General features: G+C 40.3%; 1 protein-coding gene and 1 pseudogene across 1 annotated transcript in view; one reads left to right on the top strand and one right to left on the bottom strand.

Moving 5' to 3' along the window:
• Positions 1 to 10,406: 10,406 nt before the first annotated feature.
• Positions 10,407 to 10,523, bottom strand: LOC135743611 (5S ribosomal RNA; annotated as a pseudogene).
• Positions 10,524 to 12,520: 1,997 nt separating this feature from the next.
• c4b (complement C4B (Chido/Rodgers blood group)) overlaps positions 12,521 to 24,944 on the top strand; it is a 47,111-nt gene continuing 34,687 nt past the window's right edge. Inside the window, exons 1-6 of the mRNA XM_065261290.2 lie at positions 12,521 to 12,677; positions 17,520 to 17,706; positions 17,880 to 18,069; positions 18,996 to 19,066; positions 19,176 to 19,261; positions 19,713 to 19,795. Coding sequence (XP_065117362.1) covers positions 12,610 to 12,677; positions 17,520 to 17,706; positions 17,880 to 18,069; positions 18,996 to 19,066; positions 19,176 to 19,261; positions 19,713 to 19,795 — 685 coding nt within the window. The 5' untranslated portion in view covers positions 12,521 to 12,609. The remainder of the gene's footprint in view (positions 12,678 to 17,519; positions 17,707 to 17,879; positions 18,070 to 18,995; positions 19,067 to 19,175; positions 19,262 to 19,712; positions 19,796 to 24,944) is intronic.

The following is a 24,944-nucleotide window of genomic DNA, read 5'->3' as shown; positions in this document are numbered from 1 at the left end:
GGCAATATTTCAAAAGTCTCTCATTGGCAGTATTTCTGACACAATCATAACTTGCTGTTAACATTTTTACTGTATAAATTTAAGAAGCACAAATTATAAGTCAAGGCAATATATAAAAAGTTCAGATCCATAACCTTCTGCATATTACGAGGGGCCTTTTGGCTAGAAAATCATACTTCACTTATGAATACACATATAAAAGCATGCATACACATATATAAACACTCACATATACATGTATACGGTTGGATGTTTACGCAAATACCTTTGAAATACGTGTGCATACTAATGTGAAATTCATACCAATACATCTTAAGTTAGTAATGCATACATATACAGTGGTGAATAACCTGCATGTACATATAAACTTAATGCACGCATACATCTATAAACACTTGCATTTACATATAAAGTTAATACACGCATACACATATAAACACTCGCATATACATATAAACTTGATGCACGCAAACATATATAAACACTCGCACATACATATAAAAAAACTCGTACATACATATAAACTTGATGCACGCATACACATAAAAACACTCGCACATACATATAAACTTGATGCACACACATATAAAAACACTCGCACATACATATAAACTTGATGCACGCATACACCCATTAAACACTTGCATATACATATAAACTTATTGCACGCATACACATAAAAACACTCGCACATACATATAAAAAAACTTGTACAAACATATAAACTTGATGCAAGCATACACATAAAAACACTTGCACATACATATAAACTTGATGCACGCATACACATAAAAACACTCGCACATACATATAAACTTGATGCACGCACACATATAAAAACACTCGCACATACATATAAACTTGATGCACGCACAAATATAAAAACACTCGCACATACACATAAACTTGATGCACGCATACACCTATTAAACACTTGCACATACATATAAACTTGATGCACGCACACATATAAAAACACTCGCACATACACATAAACTTGATGCACGCATACACCTATTAAACACTCGCATATACATATAAACTTTCAGTATAAAAGGAAGTAATTTCAGTATTAAAGGAAGTCATTTTAGAATAAAAGTCTCGATGGAGGGGAGGAGCTAAGGTGACCGCCGCTACCAAGAAGCAATTAAGGGTGCACTGATAATATTTTATGTAACTTGCAGTAATTAACAAAAAACCTGAGCCTTATTTGACAGCAGCACTAATTGAACTATTTGACCCGATGCATTTGATATACAGACCGTGACCAGAATGCACTCACAAACCGCGTTGTTATTAAAAACTCTTTAGCTGTTTCCAGACTGAGCATGGAAACAAACAAGCAGAAGACCATTTACAAAAGGAGCTGCCTATCAGCATACAGAATCGAGTCAAAACGGTCTTAGTCCGTTTAAAATTTCGTCACGCAGACGCAGTATATATTTGTGTTCATGGAAAACAATATAGCCTTTCGTACTGAGTGACACGAAAAAGACAATTGTTATAATTGACACGAGAGAATAAAAAAGGAAAATAGTGTTTTTTTCAGTTGCTTACAAGCATTTGTCCAATTAGTTGTCACATTTTTTTGTAGTATTTACAAATGCTTACACACAACATCCCACAATAGCAAAAACAATATTCCAAACCATAGATACAGTATAAAAACCTTTATATTGGGTAAATTGGGCCAACCACAGCTGATTCCAGTCTGGCTAAGGTTATTTTTTCTTTTACATTGATACTTATACAGTAAAAGCAGGACTGTGAGGAGTGATGTTTTTGAAAACAGAAACAGACAAACACTGTAATGTCTGGACGAGGAAGCATAAAAGCAAGGGGCACATGGAGAAGAGCAGGCCCAGTGAGAGGTGAAGTGAGAGATGCAGTGAGAGGTGCAGTGAGAGGAGCAGGGCCAGGGAGAGGGCAATGTAGAGGTGTAAGAAAGCATGGTGGTGGCATTCCAAGGGCTGCAAAAACAGTAGTCAGTAATGAAATTCACTGATTTCAGTAAGAGAGGCTGGTGAAAGAGTGCAGCCCAATTTTAGGAGGTTGCCTCCATTATACGCATCTTTCAACAAACCAACAGGTAAGTATTGCATTTTACATGGATTGTTTCTATTCTCACTTGACATGTCAATAAGGTCATACAGTAATGCATATGTAAAAAATGTTGTCCCTCTAAAGAATGCAACGTCTTCCACCCTCTGGGGCTCCTCAAAATTGATCAAGATCAATACTGTAAAACTTTTTCTGTTCTATCATATTGTGTTTCTACTTTACCTCCTGTAGTCAAGAGTAAGGGGAAAAACTGCTTTTTACTGAAATGCTTTTGAACATTGCTGTACATGTTGACATACAGTTCCCAACCAAGACATTTAGCGTAAAAACGGTGGATTGCATGTTTTGCATGCAAATACCTGTAAAACTGAAACATAAAAGTCTATGCCTTTTTTGTAATGTCAACAATAGCCAGTAATTTGAAACCTGGTGTACTTTAATTGATTGCATGTACCTTGTGAAGTGAAAAGAAGTGTTATTCTTTGAAAGAATCATTTCATTTTGAGTCAGATTTCCAGTGTTTTGGTAAAGTTATTATGTGCAGAGAAAGATTTGTTCTATTTTGAAATGAAGAGTTAGTATTTATTTAACAAAATGTGTTTTTGAGAAGAAAATTATACATTTGGCCAAGTTTTGTAGGTGGAAGTCTGTGTTAAGTGTTTAGAAAAATTATCTGAAGTATGGGTAAGCGCTTGTTAGCGACTGAAAAAAACTGTAATGAATACGAATAAATAAATCAAATATTTCATGACAAAAATTTAAGATATTGTTGGTTCTGCATTTATCCAGCCAGCATAAATTTGACAAGCATAAACATGCGCTCTCATTTTAAAAAATGACATTTAACCCCATTGCAATCCTGCTATATTTTGCAAAAACGCCTAAAAAAAAACATACCCAAAGTAAATTGCATACTGTTCTTGAAGTATTTGGAGTATATGCATGATTTTGATGTCTTTTGAAAGGTAAGACTCTGAAGTTTGTTCCTATACAGTCAGATTCACTTTAAGTCTTACTGTTATAAAGTAATAGAATTTTAAACACACTGAAAGAGGGGAAAAAAATATTCCGCCTACTTTTTTTTTGTAAACAGTTGCCTGCAGATGACTAATAATGGGGAGCTTTTAGCTGGAAAACACATTCAGATCATAGCATGAAGCCTTACAAAGCTTTACCAAGCAAATTTGATTACAATATCTTAGAAAATGTGTCTTTTTCACATGTTTATCCAAGTTTATGTCTAGGCGGCCTTTTATAAAGGGCACTTGGAGACACCAAATGGCCCTTTGTAACCATTGACATAAAATGCTGTTTTTCTTGAATGCTTCAATGTACAATCATATTTTTGGGCTCTAATGAAAGGTTACACTTAGAGCTACTCTATTTCATGTCCAAATTTACTGTCAATAATTGCTGACACATAGTAAATGAAGCATAAACACTTTATAGTGTTGAAAAAACTAAATTCTTGAAACTATACTTGTAAAAATAAAGATACAAAACAAGTTCTATAGTAATAAAATACTTTTAATATTAGAAAAAACACAATCTAAATATATCAATGTATATAAAAAACTATTTAGAAATTTTACAATAATATTACAGGTTATTGGCAACATGCCACTCGTTATTACACTCACGGCTTTTCAAAAAGCACAAAGGCACATCACATGAAGAACATTTTACAGTTGTCTTTGCATGGCAGTGCCTGCACCTTAGACGACCTGTGGTGCTGTCTCCACTAATATGCCAAGGCTTGTGATGTGCTCTGTGTGAAGTGGGCGATGGAGCGGGCATGTCAGCAGCCGCTACCAGCAACTCACTAGTGTCTCACTAAATGCCTTCTGGTGCATTGGCACCTCCCCTTTACCTTTAGGTATATGCTTGTAAATCAGGAAGGCATTCACAATGGCAATGTCTAAGAAATGATAAAAAAGGCCTTTACCACTTCTGGGTTTTGTGGATCACTTTATAATAGCTGATTAGGGCATTGGAAAGGTCCACACCACCCATGCACCTGTATGGACAGATAAGACAACATTGAGGCACATATTTTTTTCATTTATAATCTATATTCTACTATTTTACTTGCATATGCTACTATTTTACTTGCATAAAGTAACGCAGAATCACACACAGACACACACACAAATACGGGCACAAATACCTGTGCATGGGCGCATACAAACACACTCGTGCATGAGATCACAAAACACGCACAATATATCACAACACGCAGCAAAACATAGCTCTATTTTACTTGCATAAAGTAACGCAAAAGCACACACAGACACACACGCAAATACGGGCACAAATACCTGTGCATGGGCGCATACAAACACACTCGTGCATGAGATCACAAAACACGCACCCAAACAAAGCTCTATTTTACTTGCATAAAGTAACGCAAAGCACACACAGACACACACGCAAATACGGGCACAAATACCTGTGCATGAGCGCAAACAAACACACTCGTGCATGAGATCCCCAAACACGCACCCAAACACAAACCTCAGTACCAACAGTAAAATATGTTTTATAATACAATAAAACACTTACTTGTCGAGAGTGAAGTCTCCCCCATCCAAAATATCTCTTCCTGCTACCGAGTCGACGGCGGAAACGCTCTCTTCGTCTGAAACGTCTTCCTCCAACAAATCACTTTCACGCCTGGTACACTGCTCGACAACTTCTTCAAGTGAAAAGTTTCTTTTACTTGCTCTTTTCGACATTGTAAAACTTTTTAGACGCTCAATGCTTTCCTAGCACAGCATTAGCAGCATTAGCGCACGGCCCCGAGTCACCACTGGGATTTACGCACAGCGCGCAACCCAACGAATGATTGTTTGTGCACGGCCAATCGGGTTACAGGTTGAATCTTTCTAGTCAAGCGGCATGTCATTCTTTTCAGAATCTTATTGGCTATCAGATACGCCTGTCATTTGCAAACTCTGACGCGACAGGATCGATCTATTGTCAATCAAATAGAGGACGGTCCCATCCTCGCTCAAGGGCGTTCCTTGTGTATTTCTCCCTGTTGTCACCTATGAGAAGCACCTATTCGCTCAAGTGAGGTGTCAATCAAAAGGGCAGAGTTCAGCGGCCATTTTGACATCAACACATCTGCAATGTTTACAAGTGAAGAGACGCTACACGACGGAATGCGTCGGAGATTTGGTGGCTTTGTTGGCTATTTATAAATGATACTACTATGTTCCTTGGATGTTTATTGACTTATACATGTGCTGTGGACTAAATATTTCACTGAATTGGATTTACTGGACCCTTCAGAGTGTAACTACACCGTTTTTGTTGGAATTTTATGGATCTTTGGACTACAAGAAGGCGTCATAGGTCAGTTTTTTCATTTTCATACACATTTTGTAGCTGGTTTTTTTGGTTGTTGGTTGTTTGACAAACACTCTGATTGCACTGACTGTGTTGACTGGATCTTAATATGGTTTACATCGTTCGAATCACAAGAATCTCAGCTTTTTAATGATATATGATATGTTTAGGTTTGTCTTTTTTAAGTTGTTGTATTTCCCAATGTTATCAACCAAAACACATGCAGTGTGCCGCCGGCGGTACAGCGGATTCGGATCAGGTTAATCATATAATCATACTTTCTCCTCATTGTTCTGCAATTGCTAATGAATAAATCAATACTTAGTTTGTTTAAAACTGTCATCTTTGTTATAAAAAATCAATGTATGCTACATAATAAGAGCAATTGAACTTGTTTATTTTTTACACTGAAAAAAATAATACGCTGGGTTTACAAAAACAAATATTAAAATATATTGCATCATTTTTGCATTCACTTTTAAAATTACGTTTTTTAAAAAACTTGATTTTTAAGCAATTTAAGCTAAGATTTTTTTAAAGCAATTGCTTAAAATTCCATGTAAAACTTACTTTAAAAAGTGGATGCAAAAATGATGCACTATATTTTTTAATAAATCCAGCTAATTATTTTTGACAGTATACAAGTCCACTGCCTACTACAATAATTTAAGTAGTTTCAACACAAAATTATTAATTTAATTTCCTTCTTACAAATTTTATGTGATAAATATTTAGTTGAATTTACTAAATAATGTGTTCATTTAGAATTACTTACCTTTTTGTGTTTACTCAAATTTGGTTAAAAATTTTTTATAGAATTTACTAATTTTATTCAGTTAAATTTTCTAAGCCAGTGTAAAATAAGAAAAATGAAGTTGGTAAAACCGCACACCCAGCTAGACCAGGGGCGTAGCCAGTAATGGGCCAGGGCGGCACTGGCCCGCCCACATTACTCCCTGGCCCGCCCAGGCAAGTTTAATCAAAATACATTTTTTTTTTTTTTTTCAAATGTATTTAAGAAAATAAATTAATATAAACCTGATTTATTGTTGACTGGTGTGTGTTTAATTTGCTTTCTAAATAAAATTGAATTGTTAAAGCAAGTTGTAGGAAGCCTCCGGAACGTAATTGGTTGCTTGGTTGCTAGGGGTTCTGACCGGTAGGCTCTGTGGGTGGAGCGGCGGGCTCTGGCAGCCAGCCAGCTAGCTAACTTTGCTAACTGCTTTTTTATCTTTGTCACAATAATGGCTAAAGTTTCTTTAATGTGTTATTTAAAAAAGCAAGAGTTGAGGAAGACGATACGCCACTGCCTCCATCTGCCGAGTCCTACCAGCTCAGTTCTTCAGACTCATCAACCCACAAGGCGGCTAGTCAGGCGCTGGTGGCGCCGCTTGCCGCTCTCTCCCTGGAGGCAGTTCCGTTCCAGTGCGCTCTCCCGGTCAGCCTGACACAGGTTGACCCGCCGATCTAACGGCAATTGATGAACCACGTACAACCCAATTTGAATTCATGAGTACTACCCGCCTCAATAACCTGTGCCTTTTGTTTTTTGAAAAATAACTCTGTGACTCTTTGGACTATAATTAGATCATTTCTGTTTTCAACAATAAACCCAGGGGCTTGCGTCTTGTTTTGTAGAATGAAAACAACAAAGGTAGGCCTGTTGTTTAACTCATTTCCTTAATTTTTGCTCGTGAAGTGATTTAACCAAGTGGTGTGTTGTGTATAGATGTATGCCTTATAGGTTAACTTACATTGTTTAATTTAAACGAGTTGCTATTTTTTGGCACAAAAGCTTAATTTCCACCAGGGTGATTGCACTGTATATGGTTGATTTAATATAAATTAGGCAGTGTGTTGTTATTTATTTCAGACGTGCTCTGCTGAGAGTTTTCATTATTTAAATTTCCTGTTAGTTTTAGCCTACTTTATTTCAGGTGAACTGTTTTTGCACTACTGACTAGCCTAAATAAGACTGCCTGGCCTGGTTTGTCCAGCCTTTATTGAGCTCTGTGTTGGTTGAACATTTTTAGACAGTGTTTTATTATTGCCTTCGCCGAAAATTGCAAAGTAAAGATGTCAGTGTTTTTTCAGATTGTCTATTCTTTTTTTCTACTCTAAGGTTTAATTATTATTTAAGTCATTTTATTCTAGGATAAACTATTGGCCCACTCACTTTTGCCCCGGCCCACCCAAAATTCAATTTCTGCCTACGCCCCTGAGCTAGACACTCAAATCGAGCCAAAATGGTCTTGGCTTTTAGACCCGCCGTCTGCAATCCACCTTAACCCGGACTGCAGGTGATATGTTAATATTATTCCACCCATAACATCAAATCAGTAGCGGTTCAAGCCTGTGTGGCGAACCCCTCCTTCAGTGCCCCGAACCCCACCACCAGTAAATAATTTGTTGAATTATCCCTTTTTCCAAATATGTCATTATGCACAGTGTATCAAACTTTGAAAGTGAACAAAATCAATAACTTAAAAGTTTTTCTAAAAGTTTCCAGTAGTTATGAATGACATAGGCATAGACATCTTTTGCTTGTTTCTCATCCCCCTTTTTTAATCCTGTTCAACTGAAGGTTTCCGCTAGACGGTTTCTCGTCTATAAGGTTTTTGTACATTAAAGCTGTAGAGTTCCTCCCGCGGACTTTTCCCCCTTGCGTTCGGGCCATTGACTACTGCGTTGGATGCGTTGTCCGCATATCCCAAAGAAAATGAGCATTGTTCTCGATTTGCTCTCGTTGTATTAGATGCCATACGGTCTGCACGCTGCATGAACTTGAATGCACTGCCTAAAGCCGAGGTGGCAGGGCAGCACACACTTCTAGTTCTAAACAGGTTAACTGAAAGCACAATGACATTAAATGCGCGTTCGCGTATTTCGTTTTTTTTCCGCAGACGCCCTCGCCTCTGCATTAAATATTAACGGTTCAACCGCTGGACACCCGCGGGTACCCGCCCGCGTGCAGGACTACCATAGAGTAAAAATCCCTGCCACCCATCTGGCCAACTTGCTCGTATTGCAAAAAATCCCAACCAATTTATTAGATTTTTGTGGATCTAGGAGGACCTCGGTCATGGTCTTTCACATTTCGTCCTGTACGTAGGTTCGTTTGGAATGTGCCTGGTGCACAGCTCCAGTCAGAACAGATCAGAGATCTGCAAGATCAGATGGCGGGCTTTGTTTAAAAAACTATAATTCTCTGCTGGATTAACTCTTTCCACTCTTAAGGTTTAGGTGGCTGAGGTCTCTGCCCACCATACTCCTTTGGAAGGATGTCATGCTCCCAACTGAGGTTGTGGAGACCATATGATTACTCCAGAGCTCCCTCAAGGAGCTTAGGCCCTAAGTAGAGAAACTTCACCTCATGGTGTTCAGCTCACCTGACAGACCCAATCAACTGCCCTGTTTATGTGGTGCTGAGGTTTTTGCAGGACTCTCTATTTAAGACAGCCAGTCTGAAGGGCGGTAATAGCAAACACCGAAAGTTTATAGAATTAGATTTGGAAGTAAGATTATAAAGAAAGCGGTCCTGACTCCTGGCTTTTTTCTATAAATTGGGCGCACGCGACATTACTGTTAGGGGTTACGTTCAAATTATTCTCCTCAAAAGAATTATGCTCTGGCTCGGACTCGATTGTAAGAGGCTCATTACCTAATTCCATTTTCGGGTTCGGACCAGGGCTCATGTGACGGGAGGTTAATGTCAGAGCATTGGTTAGGATCTTCGGATGGATCAGGCATTAACTTAACATTCTTAACGAAAAAGTTGTCAATCGTTCTTTTCCTCTTCTCTTATCATCCGCGGCTACATCCACTCTGTTTATCTGTTTACTCACCTCTCTCTGTCTGACTGGAGAGCACACGCATTTTTAAACGTACACACACGTAGATCTGGACCACGGCTTTTTCCCTCAAACTCCTGGTCCCACCAGTGCGACCTGATATTTTTTAAGTCGCACCATTGAGAAATTAGGTCGCATGTGCGACCAAATTGGTCGCACTTTCGAGCCCTGCCCATATTAGGGCATAGCCACCCTGCTGCTAAAAACATGCACATGAAGAAGTTTTTACAGATAAAACAAGAAGACAATAAAATAATTTGGGATTATATATGGTGTATCTGTGTTCTTCTAGTCAAGTCAGGTATTTTATTAACCAATACAGTTTAGGTTTAATTATTCTTTAGCATCGGGATCACTAGATGAGCGCTTAATAGCCTTTTTTTTTTTTGAAAACCGACATTTCTTTAATTGTGATATTTGTCGTAGTTAGCCTGTGCGCATTCATTCCGACAAATTTTCCATCACAAATGGAGAGAATACCAATTGGAAGTACTCAGCCCTATACATTCCCTTCAAAGATTAGAGCTGTGCACAGAGTTGCGCAATTGTGTCTCATTGTGTGACCGCTAACATATACTTGGAGAATAGAGCAATGAAAACAATGTCATTTTCCATTTTATCTGGGGTGAGAGTTTAAGCGGAATTCGACCATGCTGTCTCTCATCAGGCTTGGCTGTGCAGGAGTGATTCTAGGTTTTTAATATAATAATATGATTGGATTTTCATACTAATAATAAATCCTTACATTTATATAGCGCTTTTCTCAGTACTCAAAGCGCTTTACATATGAATGGGGGAATCTCCTCAACCACCACCAATGTGCAGAATCCACCTGGATGATGCGACGGCAGCCATATTGCGCCAGAACGCCCACCACACACCAGCTTATTAGTGGAGAGGAGATAGAGTGATAGCCAATTAGTATGATTAGTAGGCCAATGGACAAGTTGGGCCAGGATACAACCCTACTCTTTTCGAAGGACATCCTCAGATTTTTAATGACCACAGAGAGTCAGGACTTCGGTTTAACATCTCATCCGAAGGACGGTGCTTTATGACAGTATAGTGTCCCCATCATACTGGGGTGTTAGGACCCACACAAACCACAGGGTGAGCACCCCCTGCTGGTCTCACTAACACCTCTACCAGCAGCAACCTGGTTTTCCCAGGTGGTCTCCCATCCAAGTACTGACCAGGCTCAGCCCTGCTTAGCTTCAGTGGGCAAGCTGTCTTGGGCTACAGGGTGATATGGCTGCTGGCTAAGCTAATACTAATCTTAATGCAGTATTTCTTTGTATTAAAAATATGTGTATAACATCTGTGTGCATGTACTGACTGCCTTTAATATATTTTGTGCATGACTGCATTTTCCTCTAACGCAACATTCACACAATGTTCCATTAAATGAACATAATGACCAAAAACTTTAGATAAACAAGGGGTGATTTTTTTACAGTGGATGGGGAATTGTCTTGTTTTGCTCTCGCATCACATTATTTAAACTATCTTATAACCTAATATTGAACTACATAGATGCCGTCCGCTCTCGCTCAGATTTCAATTGAGCACCAGGTGACAAAGATGAACTCATCAGTGCATTCTCAGCACTCTAACACATAAGGGTAGATTTCTAAAAAGAGCTCAGGTGAAATCTACGCCTGGCGCCAGGTGAGCTGTCTACGGTGCTGAAAAAACGCAGAGCCCATCGTTATTTATAAGTTCGGTTCAGTGTCAGTCAGACACGTAATAAAATAATATAACATTGATGCAAACCAACAGGAATCTTTTCCTTTTTTGCTCTATTATGTTTTATGTGGGTAGGGCCCCTTATTAATTATTGAAACAGGCCCCCAGATGCTTAAGGCCGCCTCTGGTTTTGATGGTGTGCTAAGCTAAGCTAATATGCACTTGCGTTGTGTTATAGATACAAAAAATAGGTTTTAGGAATGATTTTGAATGGTAAAGCTCATTGAAATGTTTTGTTTCGGAAGAAAGTCATTTGAAACAAAGTCAAAGAAGGTGAAGTGAAACATTTAATCAAATAAAGAGGGATCTTTTAAAAAAGAATTGAAAAAAAATGTTAATATACAAAAAAGTTTATTTTGTAAATTTGTTATATTAAAATGATTTATGTATTGATTGTATTGTCTTGTTTTATCATGTAATATTTAATTTAATGAGATTTCGGGGAGGTGGTTTTATAAGACCTTAGGCTCTTCTTACTCTCTCCCGTACGGTATTCTTTTTTTTTTTGCTTTTTTTCTGTTGTTTCCTTTTATGGATTTATTAAAGTTGTATTTTAAATGTGCAAATAAACAAATCAAATCAAATCAAATTAAAACACAGTGAATAGATCATTGTCAGTAATTATAATATTACAAAAGAATGATATAGATGGTCATAATTCGTTTCAACAGGTGTGAATGTTTATTTCCCTTGACATTCTTACTAAATGGGTCAGTCTGTCTGACACACTAAATAATGGAACAATACATTCAAAGAATGCAATGCAAAGATGTGAGTAAACAAATGTTAGCATTTCTGATATTTCTCTAAAAAATACCTCATGACATAGTTTTAAAAACCTTTCATAAAATTCAGAGTTTTAAAGATATCATCTTCAGATTTGAATCACAACAGGGAGTTTAGCTGCAGTGCATTTCTAGATTATTTTAGGGACAATTTCGATAAGTTTTTGATAAAGATGTATCAAATGTATTTTGTAAAGTTATTAGAAATTTATTTTTTAGACTTTCATAACTAGTGTTTTCATTATCATAAAAAAATAATTCAGTCTTTCCAATATACTAGTGTCTTTGAAATGATACCAAACTTATGCTTTTAGTGCAAAGGCTTCATGAACTGTATCTAATTTTAGTTTGATATGACTTTTTTGGGGGGGTTCAAAAGAGGGGGTTGACAAAAAATCATAAAAATGTATTATCTGAATTTCATTTAAAACTGCATGACTTTGAAAAGTCCAGTGACCTAGATTGTGTAATTCCAAAACCAAACGAAAAAACATTGACTTGTACAATAGTTACAAAGTACATATAAGTACAAAACAAGTTAATTATTTAATTTATTATTATTTAAATTGAGCCAAGTTAATCCAGTAATCCATCTGTTTTTTTGTATTTCCTTTCAGGCACATGATTTTGGAGAAGACACTTCAAATGTCTATCCAATGAGAAAGCCCAGACCCTGGTTGTGCAATTAAAGAACCCCTTGATCCGCACCAAAACATTATCTCAGTTGTGCAACATTTGCACAGCAGAGTTGAGTGAACAAAATCTGCTTGCATGCCATACTCCTCACATAGGGCTTACAGACACACAAGCTCACTATGGATGTACAGATAGGTCCTCTACTTTGTCTGCTGGTGTGGATGAGTTGTGTTGTTCATGCTAACAGGTAATCATCTTTATGGTATCTTTAAGCTGTGAGGTCTAAGAGCACATCTGTATGATTTACATGTTTATAAACTGCACTGTAATATCCAAGAATGAACCATTGGTTTGTCGTGCGTGTATTCAAAATCTTAAGCTTGACATATACTGTATGATAATACATTTCAAACTGTAGCTTTGAACTTTTATATTCTTAGTTTTTCAGAACTGCTAATGTGCTATGTAAAAGAAAATACATATATCAGTGGCGTAGCGTCTGGGCATGCAGGCTATGCACGTGCAAATGGGCCAGGGCCAATAGGGGACCCAGCCCTGGGCCCGCCCCAGCTTTTAATTATTTTTTTGTTCAATTAAATTTCTATTTGTGGCCGCAATAGATATATATTGCATGCATATCATGTGTAGTGATTTCTTATTTCTCCATAATGTCTAATTTCTCCGTTATTTCTTGTTTGCGTTATTCTTTTTTTTGCACTCCGTGGCTGCCGTAATCTACTACGCCATCATTTTTGTACATGACGCATCGCATCTCCCCGCCAAAAAAAAAAAAAGAAAACACAGTGTGAGAGGTTACTATAGCGGCTATCTACATGAACATTAAGGATGGACAAATATAAACATAAAAGTGGGGCCTTAAAGAGAAAAGAGAAGGCGGAGAAGTTAGTCACGAGTCAAAAACTACCCAGAACATTTCGTTTTTCTTTATTTAAATCTACCCTTTAAAGTAAAAAAGTAAAGTAAAAATATTTGAATACCTTATTAAAAGTTTATGTTGTTAACAGACCTGCGCGCCACAGTTAACAGTGCCAACGGGCAAGGTTGGGGGGGCTTTGGCTTAAGGGGGCCCGTACATTTTTTTGCATTTGGGCCCGGGACTGACTTGCTACACCACTGGTATATATTATTCATAACACTGTCAATCTAATAACAATGTCATTGGATATGGTACACACCAATTCAACATCTCAGAACTGCTTTTACATATTGACTTAAAATTATTGTTGGGTGGATTCCAGACAAGGTTTCGATTCAGCCATCTCTTAATTATACAGTATTATGACATTTATGTAGCTTTTAAAAACATATTTAAAAATTTTAAAAACATTTCTGGTGTGCATCTTGAGATAACATAATAGCACTGAATATATTTTAAAGGAGCATTTCACCCGTAAAAAAAACATTAATCTTTATTGAAAGTATGTTATATTTGTAGGTGAAATGTAACATACATTTAGAATTTGGTGCCTATTTGACCGAGAAAAGGGGTGTTTGTAATCTCACTCCCTAAACAAAGATATTGGACTTCCTTCTTTCATTGATGCAAAAATGAAGATTTTTACATCATTGAAAGAAGGAAGTGCAACACTGAAATCTGTATTTCTCCTGTCTCAGCGACAACTGAGAAATTTATGCATGACCATTCAAAAACATGACTGAGGTTCTAACTATTGAGAGTGAGGCGTTGTTGTCATGGTACAGAGCCCCTCCCCCTCTCCGCCATGTTGGCAGGATTCCAGCGGCAGAACATGATTGTTTACGTGTGTTTTTAGCTCGGTAGTAGATGAGGTTTTTCGCAATTCTACACTGTTTTACCATGCCTGGCAGTAACTGCTGCGTTAAAAACTGCTCCAGCACCTCACACAATACATATGAAAAACATTGGAACACTGGAATACAGTTTTTTTAGGTTACCGAAATGGAGACACCATGCATAACAAAGACATCTCAAACAATGGCATATTTGCATTAAAAATTTCATAATTGAACGAATGACACTTAATAACAGTTGTCATAAACATGCATAAAACCTCATTTGTATTCATCATGACATGTGTCATGTCATAAATAATTATGAAGGTTTTATGTCAGTCTTATGCACACCCCTTCAAGTAAAGTGTTGGAAACGTTTGTGTATATTGAACATCTCGTTACAACCTAGTGTTTAGAACCCGTCGCAGTTAATTACTTTGTCATTTTGGTCAAGAAGTGTCTGCTAAATGCAATGTAACTTAATTACAATACACTAAACGCAAGTGAAGAAACTTAAGTTACCTTTGCCAGTACAATGCTGTTTGTGAGCTTGTTCCTGTAAGGTTTCTTTTCTTTCGCCTTATTTTTTGCATTGCTTTATTCATTTTCTTTATCGTATTTGTAGATCGTCTCTGTCCTGCTGAAATAATAAATTAAAAGAGTCGCGTCTCTGTGAAGTTGCCCCTGGCAACTGATAGCTTCTCCTACCGTCTTGGCCGATCGGCGCGGACCCCGCCCAAATCGGCACGTGACTCCTCACTCTCAATAGCTTAATGCAAATGGGTGAAGTGTCCCTTTAAGAGCAGTGCAAGCTGTTTACATGTAGCCTCTTATGGAACGGCTGAAATTCCACAAGGGGGCGTATTTGTTCCTCAGACGTTGCACAATAAACGTGACATTTGACTTGAATATATCATTATAAATCGTGAATGAAAAGTGAGAGTCGAACGAATGTCCGTAGTGAACTAATTGTTTACTGTATTTATATCGTAATTTGGTCAGTAAGTCAAAATTGTGAGGCGAACAAATCGTTTTGGATGAAAAGGCTTGGATATTCCATTTCCTTGGACTTTTAGGGATTTATGAACGATTTGTTTTGGACAATTTCAAAAACACGATAAAAGGAAGATTTTGAAGGTAAGTAAATATCCTAAATTGGTGCCGCCCGGTTCAGGTAACTAACAACTAGATTACAGTTTTTTGACAGCTATAAATCATATTATGCTTTGTGTGCACTTAATGGAATCCCGAGAGTCTAAGCTTTCAAACGATGTGCCGCATGACTGTATATTTTGAAGATTTAATGCTTCAAAGTTACAATCAATGACGTCTATGCAGCCTCACGTGCAAGGGAGCGGGTGTGCCGTGTACGGCACAGTGATCCTTATCAGTAAACATGCTTTTTAGTCTTGGAATTTAAACCCTTGTTAGTCAGGGCACTGATCACGGAGTCGGACATTTTAAGGGCAGTAATGAAAGCAATGAATGTGTTTCCATAATATTCTTAAAAATTAAGTCAGAGAGCTGTTGGTTTGGCGGTTGTTGATGAATAACAGCTGTGAATTCTCGCAACGTGCTTCACTCTAAAAAATGCTGGGTTGTTTTTAACCCAGAGCTGGGTCGCTATTGGACAGAACACACTGCTGGGTTAAAATGACCAAACTGCTGGGTTGTTTCGAAATGGTTGCTTGAAAATAACCCAGCAAATGGTTTAAAACCACCCAGCAGTTGGGTCATTTTAACCCAGCAGTGTGTTCTGTCCAATAGGGAGCCAGCCCTGGGTTAAAAAATAACCCAGCATTTTTTAGTGAAGTGAGCTAGGGTCCTTCATAATGCCGAACCTGTGTACATGACAGGGAGCTGATTGAGACAAAGCTGTCTGGAAAACAGACCACACATGTACTGTATGTATTATTGTAACAATGCCATAAATATAAATTTAGTTATACAGTTGGGTCAAACGTTCAACAACACCTCTTGGGTGCTATACACTAAACAAATAAGTTTAACTCTTTCCCCGCCATTGACGAGTTAACTCGTCAATTATGAGAAAACTGCTGAGTCCCAATTCGCCTACTTATACTACGACCTAAAAGTATGTACTGTTTTTGTGAGCAAAATGTACGTACTTTTGAGTGTGTAGCAAAAGAGTATGCACGTTCTGGGACATACTGTACTTCGATGACGTCATGCAACGTGAACGAAAACTTGGTTGCCTAGTTATGCACACCACCACTGTTAACAATATTTCATTCATTCTTATAAGTTCACTTCTATGTCCAATATAATTTAATTTAAGATTCCCATCCTTTTTTCTCAGAGTTTTTTTTTTCACAATACATTTTACAATGTGTTCTACCAAGTTATGGAGTGAAGCAGGGCGTCATTGTAGAAACAAAAGCAGGTCGTTTGGGAGGTGGCTGGTTCTGACGTTCATGTGCAATGTGTGTAACGAAAGCTACTTATTTTAAAGTTTATAGTATAACTATTGTTTAACGTATTTTATACTTATGTATATATCTCAAAAATACCCCGATGAAAATGAACCATGCTTTTAATATAGTAAAAGTGCAGTAACCATGTTTCTTTGGTTGGACTAATAAAGTTAAAATTTGTAAATCCACAGTATTACTACAAATAAGTCAGTGTGGTTAAGCTCCTCCCTCCTGCATGCAATGGGTTGTGGGCAATATTAGCCGTTAGAGTGTGCATTGATCTGCACTTCAAATTCTAACCGGAAATAGTAGACCATCCGGGTATCTTTGGGATGCTCATTTCAACATACTACGATTTGGGACGTACTAATTCTAGTTTTGCATACTATTTAGGACAGATAGTATGCGAATTGGGACTCAGAAACCTGCCAATGATGAGGATTTTAGGCTTTCCGCAATACCGCTATTATCCACCAGGTGGATAAACGTATAAAACACGGAAATAATGCCCCAGGGCAAACAGCTGCATGTCTGTGTAAGTTTTAAGGATCGCTCTGCATCTGATCTCTATCAAAAATCCTTCACAAAAATTCAATTATCTTTTGCTCAAAATTTGGTGTTTTTGAAAAAACCTACCCATATTTGACAGGTGATAAAAAGAGAACTAATGAAGGTAGGATGAAAGTTTTTTGTTTGTTTGAAAGCAGAGGGACTGTTCTTTCGTTTATTATATTGTATGTTTATATATTTAAAGAAGAACATTTTCTGGAAGGCATTAAACTTTTGTGAAAATCATGAAAAATGTTTAAAAAAAAACACTGGCAGGGAAAGAGTTAAAACTTAAGTAGGCTATTTATAAATGAAATAAAATTGTGTGTCAGATTTCTAATTACAGCTCCGAGTGTTTTTCACGTTGGGGTGAAAGAACGCATATCGATTCAGGTGGGAAAGACATTGCACGGGAGGCCTGTGTCCTGTCGGTTAGAAACTGAGGGGCGTACTCCAATGTCAGCAAGGCAAAGCAAAACAATCAACAACAATGGACAGATTGAGACAATGGAGTTAGAGGTAAATTAAATATGGAAAAATGAAGCTGTACATGTAATTTACTTTAAAGTTAGCAGGATATTGTTCTTACCCCAATAAATTAAAATATATAACATCTTTAATATAAACATCATATATGCACAGTCTTACACACACAATGTTGAAAATACATCATCTTTTCTTTTTTCTTAAAGATATTTGCAGACCAGCCTTCAAATCTGAAATGGATCAATGACCAGCCTCCCTACCTCAATTTGGCTTGTGAAGTCGGAGGTGAGACGCGAAAAACCCGGGTCCTGGTCTCTCAACATAGTGGCTACATCTTCATTCAGACAGACCAGCCTATATACAACCCTTCAGAGAAAGGGACAGGACGTGGAATGGGTATGTTCAGTGTGACCGTGTTTACTCCAGTACTGAAATATCCATTGTGGGGAAAAAATCAAAACTATTAAGATTTTTACTTGTTCTTTATTTGCCCCATTGATCCTGTCACAGCACTTGAAACTGAAAATTATGCTTTTATTTACTCATTTTCATGCCATTATTAACCTGACTGATATCTGTTTAACCTGAATCAGATGCATGTATGCAAGTACATTCTGTTGACCTATTGGTCATTTAAGATATGTAATGCAAACAATAAATACAGTAGCATGTCTGACACCCAGTCCATTTGCAATAGTTATTCATCTAGTTTAATATGTGACCCTGGACCACTAAACCAGTCATAAGGGGCAATTGTATTAAGAAAGGATAGGATGACATTTGTCCGAGATACAACTTGAACATCTGGAACATGAGGGTGCCAAAAAAAATCAAAATATTGAGAAAATCGCTTTTAAAGTTGTCTAAATGAAGTCATTAGCAACTGCATCCACTCACAAAATAAAGTTTTGATATATTTATGGTAGGAAATTTACAAAATATCTTCATGGAACATGATATCTAATGATTTTTGGCATAAAAGAAAATAATCAATATTTTTGCCCCATACACATACATTTTTGGCTTTTGCTTCAAAAATACCCATGCACCTTAAAAACAGGTCCAGGTCACGTATTGTAGGTTGTTGAGTTTTGGCGAAAAACTATCACCTAAAACTTTATTATTTCTAAATGTGATTATGATTAAATAGCAATGAAACCCCACCCCTACCACCTCTAGTCCCAACGTCACAGGATTGAAAGTGTGGTGGTACAAATTCATTCGAATTAGCCATCTCGTAAAATACATACGAACCGCCATGAGATTGTGTTAGACTGATGCTATTAGTATTGTATATTGAAAACATGATTTGTGTTTTCCAGTTAAGTATAGGATCTTCGCTTTGGATCACTCCATGCGGCCAAAATCAGACTACATTTATGTGTCTGTATTTGTAAGTGAGAAAGCACATCTATTACTTTGTCCAAACCTCAAAATCAGTAACTTTGATTTGACTTTGATATATAAAATAACTGTTGTCTTTGTGACTGCTTCTCCAACAGAATGCTGATGGAAACAGAATCAAGAAAAATATTTACAAAGTTTATGGCATTCGGCAAAACAGTTTTCATATTCCTGATGTTTCAAAGTAATTTGTTTTATTTTCTATCGTATAGTTACAATGCTTCGAATTAAAATTCATGTTCAATTTTAAAATTCAAACTCACACTTTATAAACTGTTTGCATGTTTTTGTGCACCATGAAACATATCCGCTCTTTCATTGGGCAGTGGAGTTATCAGTTATAATGCTCTTCATACACAAAAACCTGGTTAAACTTTAGTGAAGTAATAAAGTAAACCATTATTTTTTTTATATACATTTAAAGTTAAATTTAATAACACACACTTGTGTTAACATGATCTAAAAATTCCTGTATGATATAAACACAAACTATTCTGCACAAAGGCAAGGAAAATGATAGTTATTGAAGTTAAGAATCATAATTTATTAAAAAAGTTATATTTAAGGAAAAATTGTATCTACTGTTTTGTCTTATGAATGACAATTGCATAAATTGCACTTAAATATCTCTCCAGACACGGTGTTTGGAAGATAACGGCGTATTACAAAGGTGATGAGAAAAATCCTGCAGTGCGTGAATTCAAGGTCCAACAATTTGGTAAGTAACAGATAGCTGCACTTTAATTAAATATTCATGCAAATATTTAGTGTTTTTTTTCTAAATGTCAAAAAAAAAAACATATTGCAAAATGATGGCGTTTCCAATAACCAAACTAAAACTTAATTTTGTTGTCATGCCAAAAACTATAGCAACGAGTCTGTTCGACTTCATATGGTGTCACACAGACAAACATGCAGATGCCATTAAAATGCAGTGAGAGCAACTCGAAAGAGAGCAGCTGACTTCCAAATTGCTCTCACTGTATTTTTATCTCTAGCTGCATTTTTATTTCCCTTCAAACTGTGCAGATTGAAATTCCGTGCCCAATGGAAACAGTAATTTTTTGCATAAATTTTTTTTGAACATTACATGAAACCTTACATAATGAAATAAAATGATGTCATCAAATGCAACATTTATAAAATTTAATTACCTCACCCCTTAACATGATTTCTCGTTCCCGTCTGATTGATGGCCATCAGCGATTGAGTTAAAGACAACAAATCGTCTCGGTTACGTATGTAACCCTCGTTCCCTGAAGGAAGGGAACGGAGACGTCACGTCGTGACCGACGAATTGGGAACCGCTCCGCGGGTGACCTATCTACTTCGAGAAACTATAAAAACGCCAATGAACTTGGCATGCAGGTATTTGCATAATGCCGGCGCCGCCCCGCCAGGTGCGTATATAAGACGCAGATGCACAATACCAAATTAGCTATATTATTGCTGAGAAGCCGAGCAACAGTGCCCGGCCTGAAAACAGCAATGGAACAGCAAACTGTGGCGACGGGACGTGACGTCTCCATTCCCTTCCTTCAGGGAACGAGGGTTACATACGTAACCGAGACGTTCCCTTTCAGTCGGTCACTACGACGTCACGTCGTGACCGACGAATTGGGAATCCCTACCAAAACGCCACTGCAGCTGAACCCTTCCAGTGTCTGTAAAAGCCCTCCGCCCTCCACATAAGGGGCGGAACCTAAGGCGAAATGCAGAAGGCCGGTCACTACCTGTTCCTTAACCCACGATAGTGAAGCAGCGAACTGGGGAAGCGTCTAAACTGAGCGGAGCTAGAACACTGCGGAAGCCATCCCCTAAGAAGGTTGAATGGATGACACAAAATATGAAACAACCAATATGTTGCTCATAAAAAGTCTCTGAACAAAACATAGTATGCAGAGAGATGCAGAGCAGGCTCTGCTAAGGAAAACGTGGAGGATTAGTACCCCACGGAGTATACACACAAATGAACCCCACGTAGGGGACAAATGTGGACGCCTAGCCTACACAGGTTTACAGAGAATACATCAGTGATAGGTTGACAGCGGATGCTCCGCAACACCAGCTATCAGGGCGGTGGAGGAGAGGCAAAAACAGTTTTTGAGACTTTTTGCCCCGATGGCCTTCCATATTGGTGCAGATGTGCAGCACCAAAATAGAGGCTCCAAGCCGACACACGAGCCGACCCTCGGCATTCTTAACTAGTTAGTAGAAAGAACCCGAGTGGAAACCGGTTCGACACGAACACTATAGAATCTTGTGAACGTATTAGGTGTCGCCCAGCCTGCAGCTCTACAAATATCTGTTAGCGAGGATCCGCAAGCCAGTGCCCAAGATGATGCCACACTGCGTGTAGAGTGGGCACGTAAATTAAACGGACAAGGCACATTCTGCTTTTGATATGCAAGGGCTATAGTATCCACAATCCAATGTGACATCCTCTGCTTTGTGACAGCTTTTCCTTTCTGCTGACCACCGTAACAAACAAAGAGCTGATCTGAGGTCCTAAAGCTTTGCGTCCTGTCTATATACACACGTAGTGCACGAACAGGGCATAACAAAGCCGTGGCTGGGTCTGCCTGCTCCAAAGGCAGCGCTTGCAGGTTCACCACTTGATCTCTGAAAGGAGTGGTGGGAACTTTGGGCACAAAGCCGGGCCGGGGTCTCAGTGTTACGCTGGATGCAGCCGGCCCGAACTGGAGGCACGAATCGTCGACCGAAAATGCATGAATATCCCCTATCCTCTTAACAGAAGCCAAAGCGAGGAGAGTTAATGTCTTCATAGTAAGAAATGTAACACTCACACTATGCAGAGGCTCAAATGGGGCTTCCTGGAGTGATTTCAGCACCAAGGACAGGTCCCACGGAGGAATAGAGGGAGGACGCGAAGGATTCAGTCTTCGAGCGCCTCTAAGAAATCTAATGACCAGGTCGTGCTGACCCACTGTCCTACCGTTTACGGGTGAATGATGAGCTGATATCGCAGCGATATCGACCTTAATAGTGGATGGTGACAGCCTATTCTCCAAACGACGCTGGAGATACAAAAGCACAACACTAATCGGGCATTCTCGGGGGTTTTCACTTTGGGAAGAACACCAGTCGACAAACAGGTTCCATTTAAGCGCGTAAGCCTGTCTCGTAGACGGCCCTCGCGCTGCAGCAATAGTGTTAGATACCTCTTGCGGTAAATCACTCAAATCCTCCGTGCCCCGTCCAGAGACCACACATGGAGGTTCCACAGGTCGGGGCGCGGGTGCCATAATGTGCCCTCTTGTTGAGAAAGAAGGTCCTTCCTCAGGGGAATCTTCCAAGGAGGGGCTGTCGCGAGGAGAGAGAGTTCTGGAAACCAACTCCTGGTTGTCCAATACGGTGCCACCAACAGCACGCTCTCCTCGTCCTCCCGGATTTTGCATAGGGTTTGCGAAATGAGGCTCACCGGAGGGAACGCGTATTTGGGCATGTTTCGCGGCCAGCTGTGTGCCAATGCATCCACGCCGAGCGAGTCGTCGGCTAGTGAATAGAACAGGCGACAATGGGTCGTCTCTGGGGAAGCAAACAGATCTATTTGCGCTTTGCCGAAACGTCTCCAAATCTGCTGAACCGCAATGGGGTGGAGTCGCCATTCGCCGGGATGCGCAGCCCGAGAGAGCGCATCCGCCTCTCCATTGAGCGTGCCCGGGATGTAAATGGCACGAAGAGACCTCAAATTCTTCTGACTCCAAGTGAGGAGATGACGGGCGAGATGCGACAGGTGACGCGAGTGTAAACCGCCTTGATGATTGATGTACGCCACGGTCGCAGTGTTGTCTGTGCGAACTAATACATCTTTGCCCTGTAACTCGTTGCTGAAACGGACGAGCGCAAGATATACAGCCCACATTTCTCGGCAATTTATGTGCCAATGCAGCTGGGGTGCCGTCCAGACCCCCGAAGCCGCAAGCCCATCGTACGTGGCCCCCCACCCTGTGTCCGAAGCATCTGTGCATACTATTGCATGCCTGGAGACCTGTCTCAGAGGCACACCGGCTCGGAGAAACGCACGGTCTGACCACGGAGTGAAAGTGCGACGACACGCAGGTGTAATGATAACACAGTGAATGCCGCGCAGCCACGCTCTCCTCGGGACTCGATCGTGAAGCCAATGCTGAAGCGGTCGCATATGAAGCAGTCCGAGCGGAGTTACAGCTGCGGCTGCTGCCATATGCCCCAGGAGCTTCTGAAATTGTTTCAGCGGGATCGCGCTCTTGCTCTTGAATGTATTCAGGCAAGTCAGAATCGACTGTACACGCGCTTCTGTTAGACGAGCTGTCAAATCGATCGAGTCCAGTTCCATCCCGAGAAAAGAGATTCTCTGCACGGGGCAAAGCTTGCTCTTTTCCCAGTTGACCCGAAGACCCAAACGAGCGAGGTGTTTTAGAGTTAAATCTCTGTGATCGCACAGCGTCTGACGTGTTTGAGCTATTATGAGCCAATCGTCTAGATACGCGAGAATGCGCACACCTTTCTCTCTCAGGGGTTTTAAAGCCCCCTCCACTACTTTGGTGAATACACGGGGAGACAGAGAGAGCCCGAATGGGAGGACTTTGTACTGGTATGCTCGCCCCTCGAACGCAAAGCGGAGAAACGGCCTGTGCCGGGGGAGAATCGATACGTGGAAGTACGCGTCCTTCAGGTCGATGGATGCGAACCAATCGTTTGGACGAATGCATGGAAATATGCGCTTGGGCGTCAGCATCTTGAACGGCATTCTGTGAAGTGCACGGTTCAGCGAGCGCAGGTCCAGGATCGGTCGCAAGCCGCCGGTTTTCTTGGGTACAATAAAGTAAGGGCTGTAAAACCCCGACCTCATCTCGGCTGGAGGGACCGGCTTGATCGCGTCCTTCGCCAGTAGGACAGCGATCTCCGCACGGAGGACGTGCGCATCGGCAGCTCTCACCGCAGTGAAACGAACGGCGGAGAATTTGGGGGGACGCCGGGCAAATTGGATCGCGTAGCCGAGACGAATCGTGCGTAAAAGCCAACGCGACGGGCTGGGAAGCTGTTCCCACGCCCCCAGACACCGTGCGAGAGGGACTAAAGGCACGATCGGTGTACCCGCGGCGTGCGCAACGGAGGTGATCGCCGGTGTGTACGTATTGGCCGCACCGACAGCAGTGTTGTGCATGATAACACTCACCTGAGTCCGCTGCTGGGTGGGTGAGTAAGGGAGGCTCTGCTGAAGACACCTCACGCCACTCGATGCACCCTCTGGCGAAGGGGGAGGAAGACGATGGGTTACGAGCCCGTGATTGTCTTCTCTCCCCTGAGAAGTCAGAGAGCGCGATGGGGTTATGAGCCCGTGCGTTGCTCTCGAACTCCTCTGATGAGTCGGAGAACGAGGGGGGGTTATGAGCCCGCTCATGTCTCCGGCGCTCATCTGAAGACCTAGAGATGGAAGTGGAATTCGCTCTTTTTGTGGAATTGTGGGTGCCAACTGAAAAGTCGGCGGAACAGAAAAATGAAACAAAAGATTCCCCAACCGGCCCTCCTCCGGTGGGGGGAGTGGTGCCTTCACCATCTCCCGAAGAGCGATCCCCTCCATCTCTAGGTCGCCCGTCTCAGGGCCGCTTCGATCTCCTCTTTCCACCCTTCGGAGCGGGCTGAGCGGGCGGGGCGGGCTGCTGGCGACCGGTTCCTCGCTTCTTAGAAGAGCCCCGGGGAGGAACGGAGGCGGCCGCCACAGGACGCCCTCGGCGAGGAGCAGGCTGAGGCGCCGACGTGGACGGGGCAGGCGCAGGACGCTTCCGACGCGGCATGATTTGAGCTATGGCCTCAGTCTGCTTCTTGGCCGCGGAGAATTGCTGGGCAAACTCCTCGACCGT

This window comes from Paramisgurnus dabryanus, chromosome 13 (genome assembly GCF_030506205.2).
Source record: "Paramisgurnus dabryanus chromosome 13, PD_genome_1.1, whole genome shotgun sequence".
NCBI classification, from domain to species: domain Eukaryota; kingdom Metazoa; phylum Chordata; class Actinopteri; order Cypriniformes; family Cobitidae; genus Paramisgurnus; species Paramisgurnus dabryanus.
The sequence above is the reverse complement of the archived record's forward strand: the minus strand, read 5'-3'. Positions and strand labels throughout refer to the sequence as shown.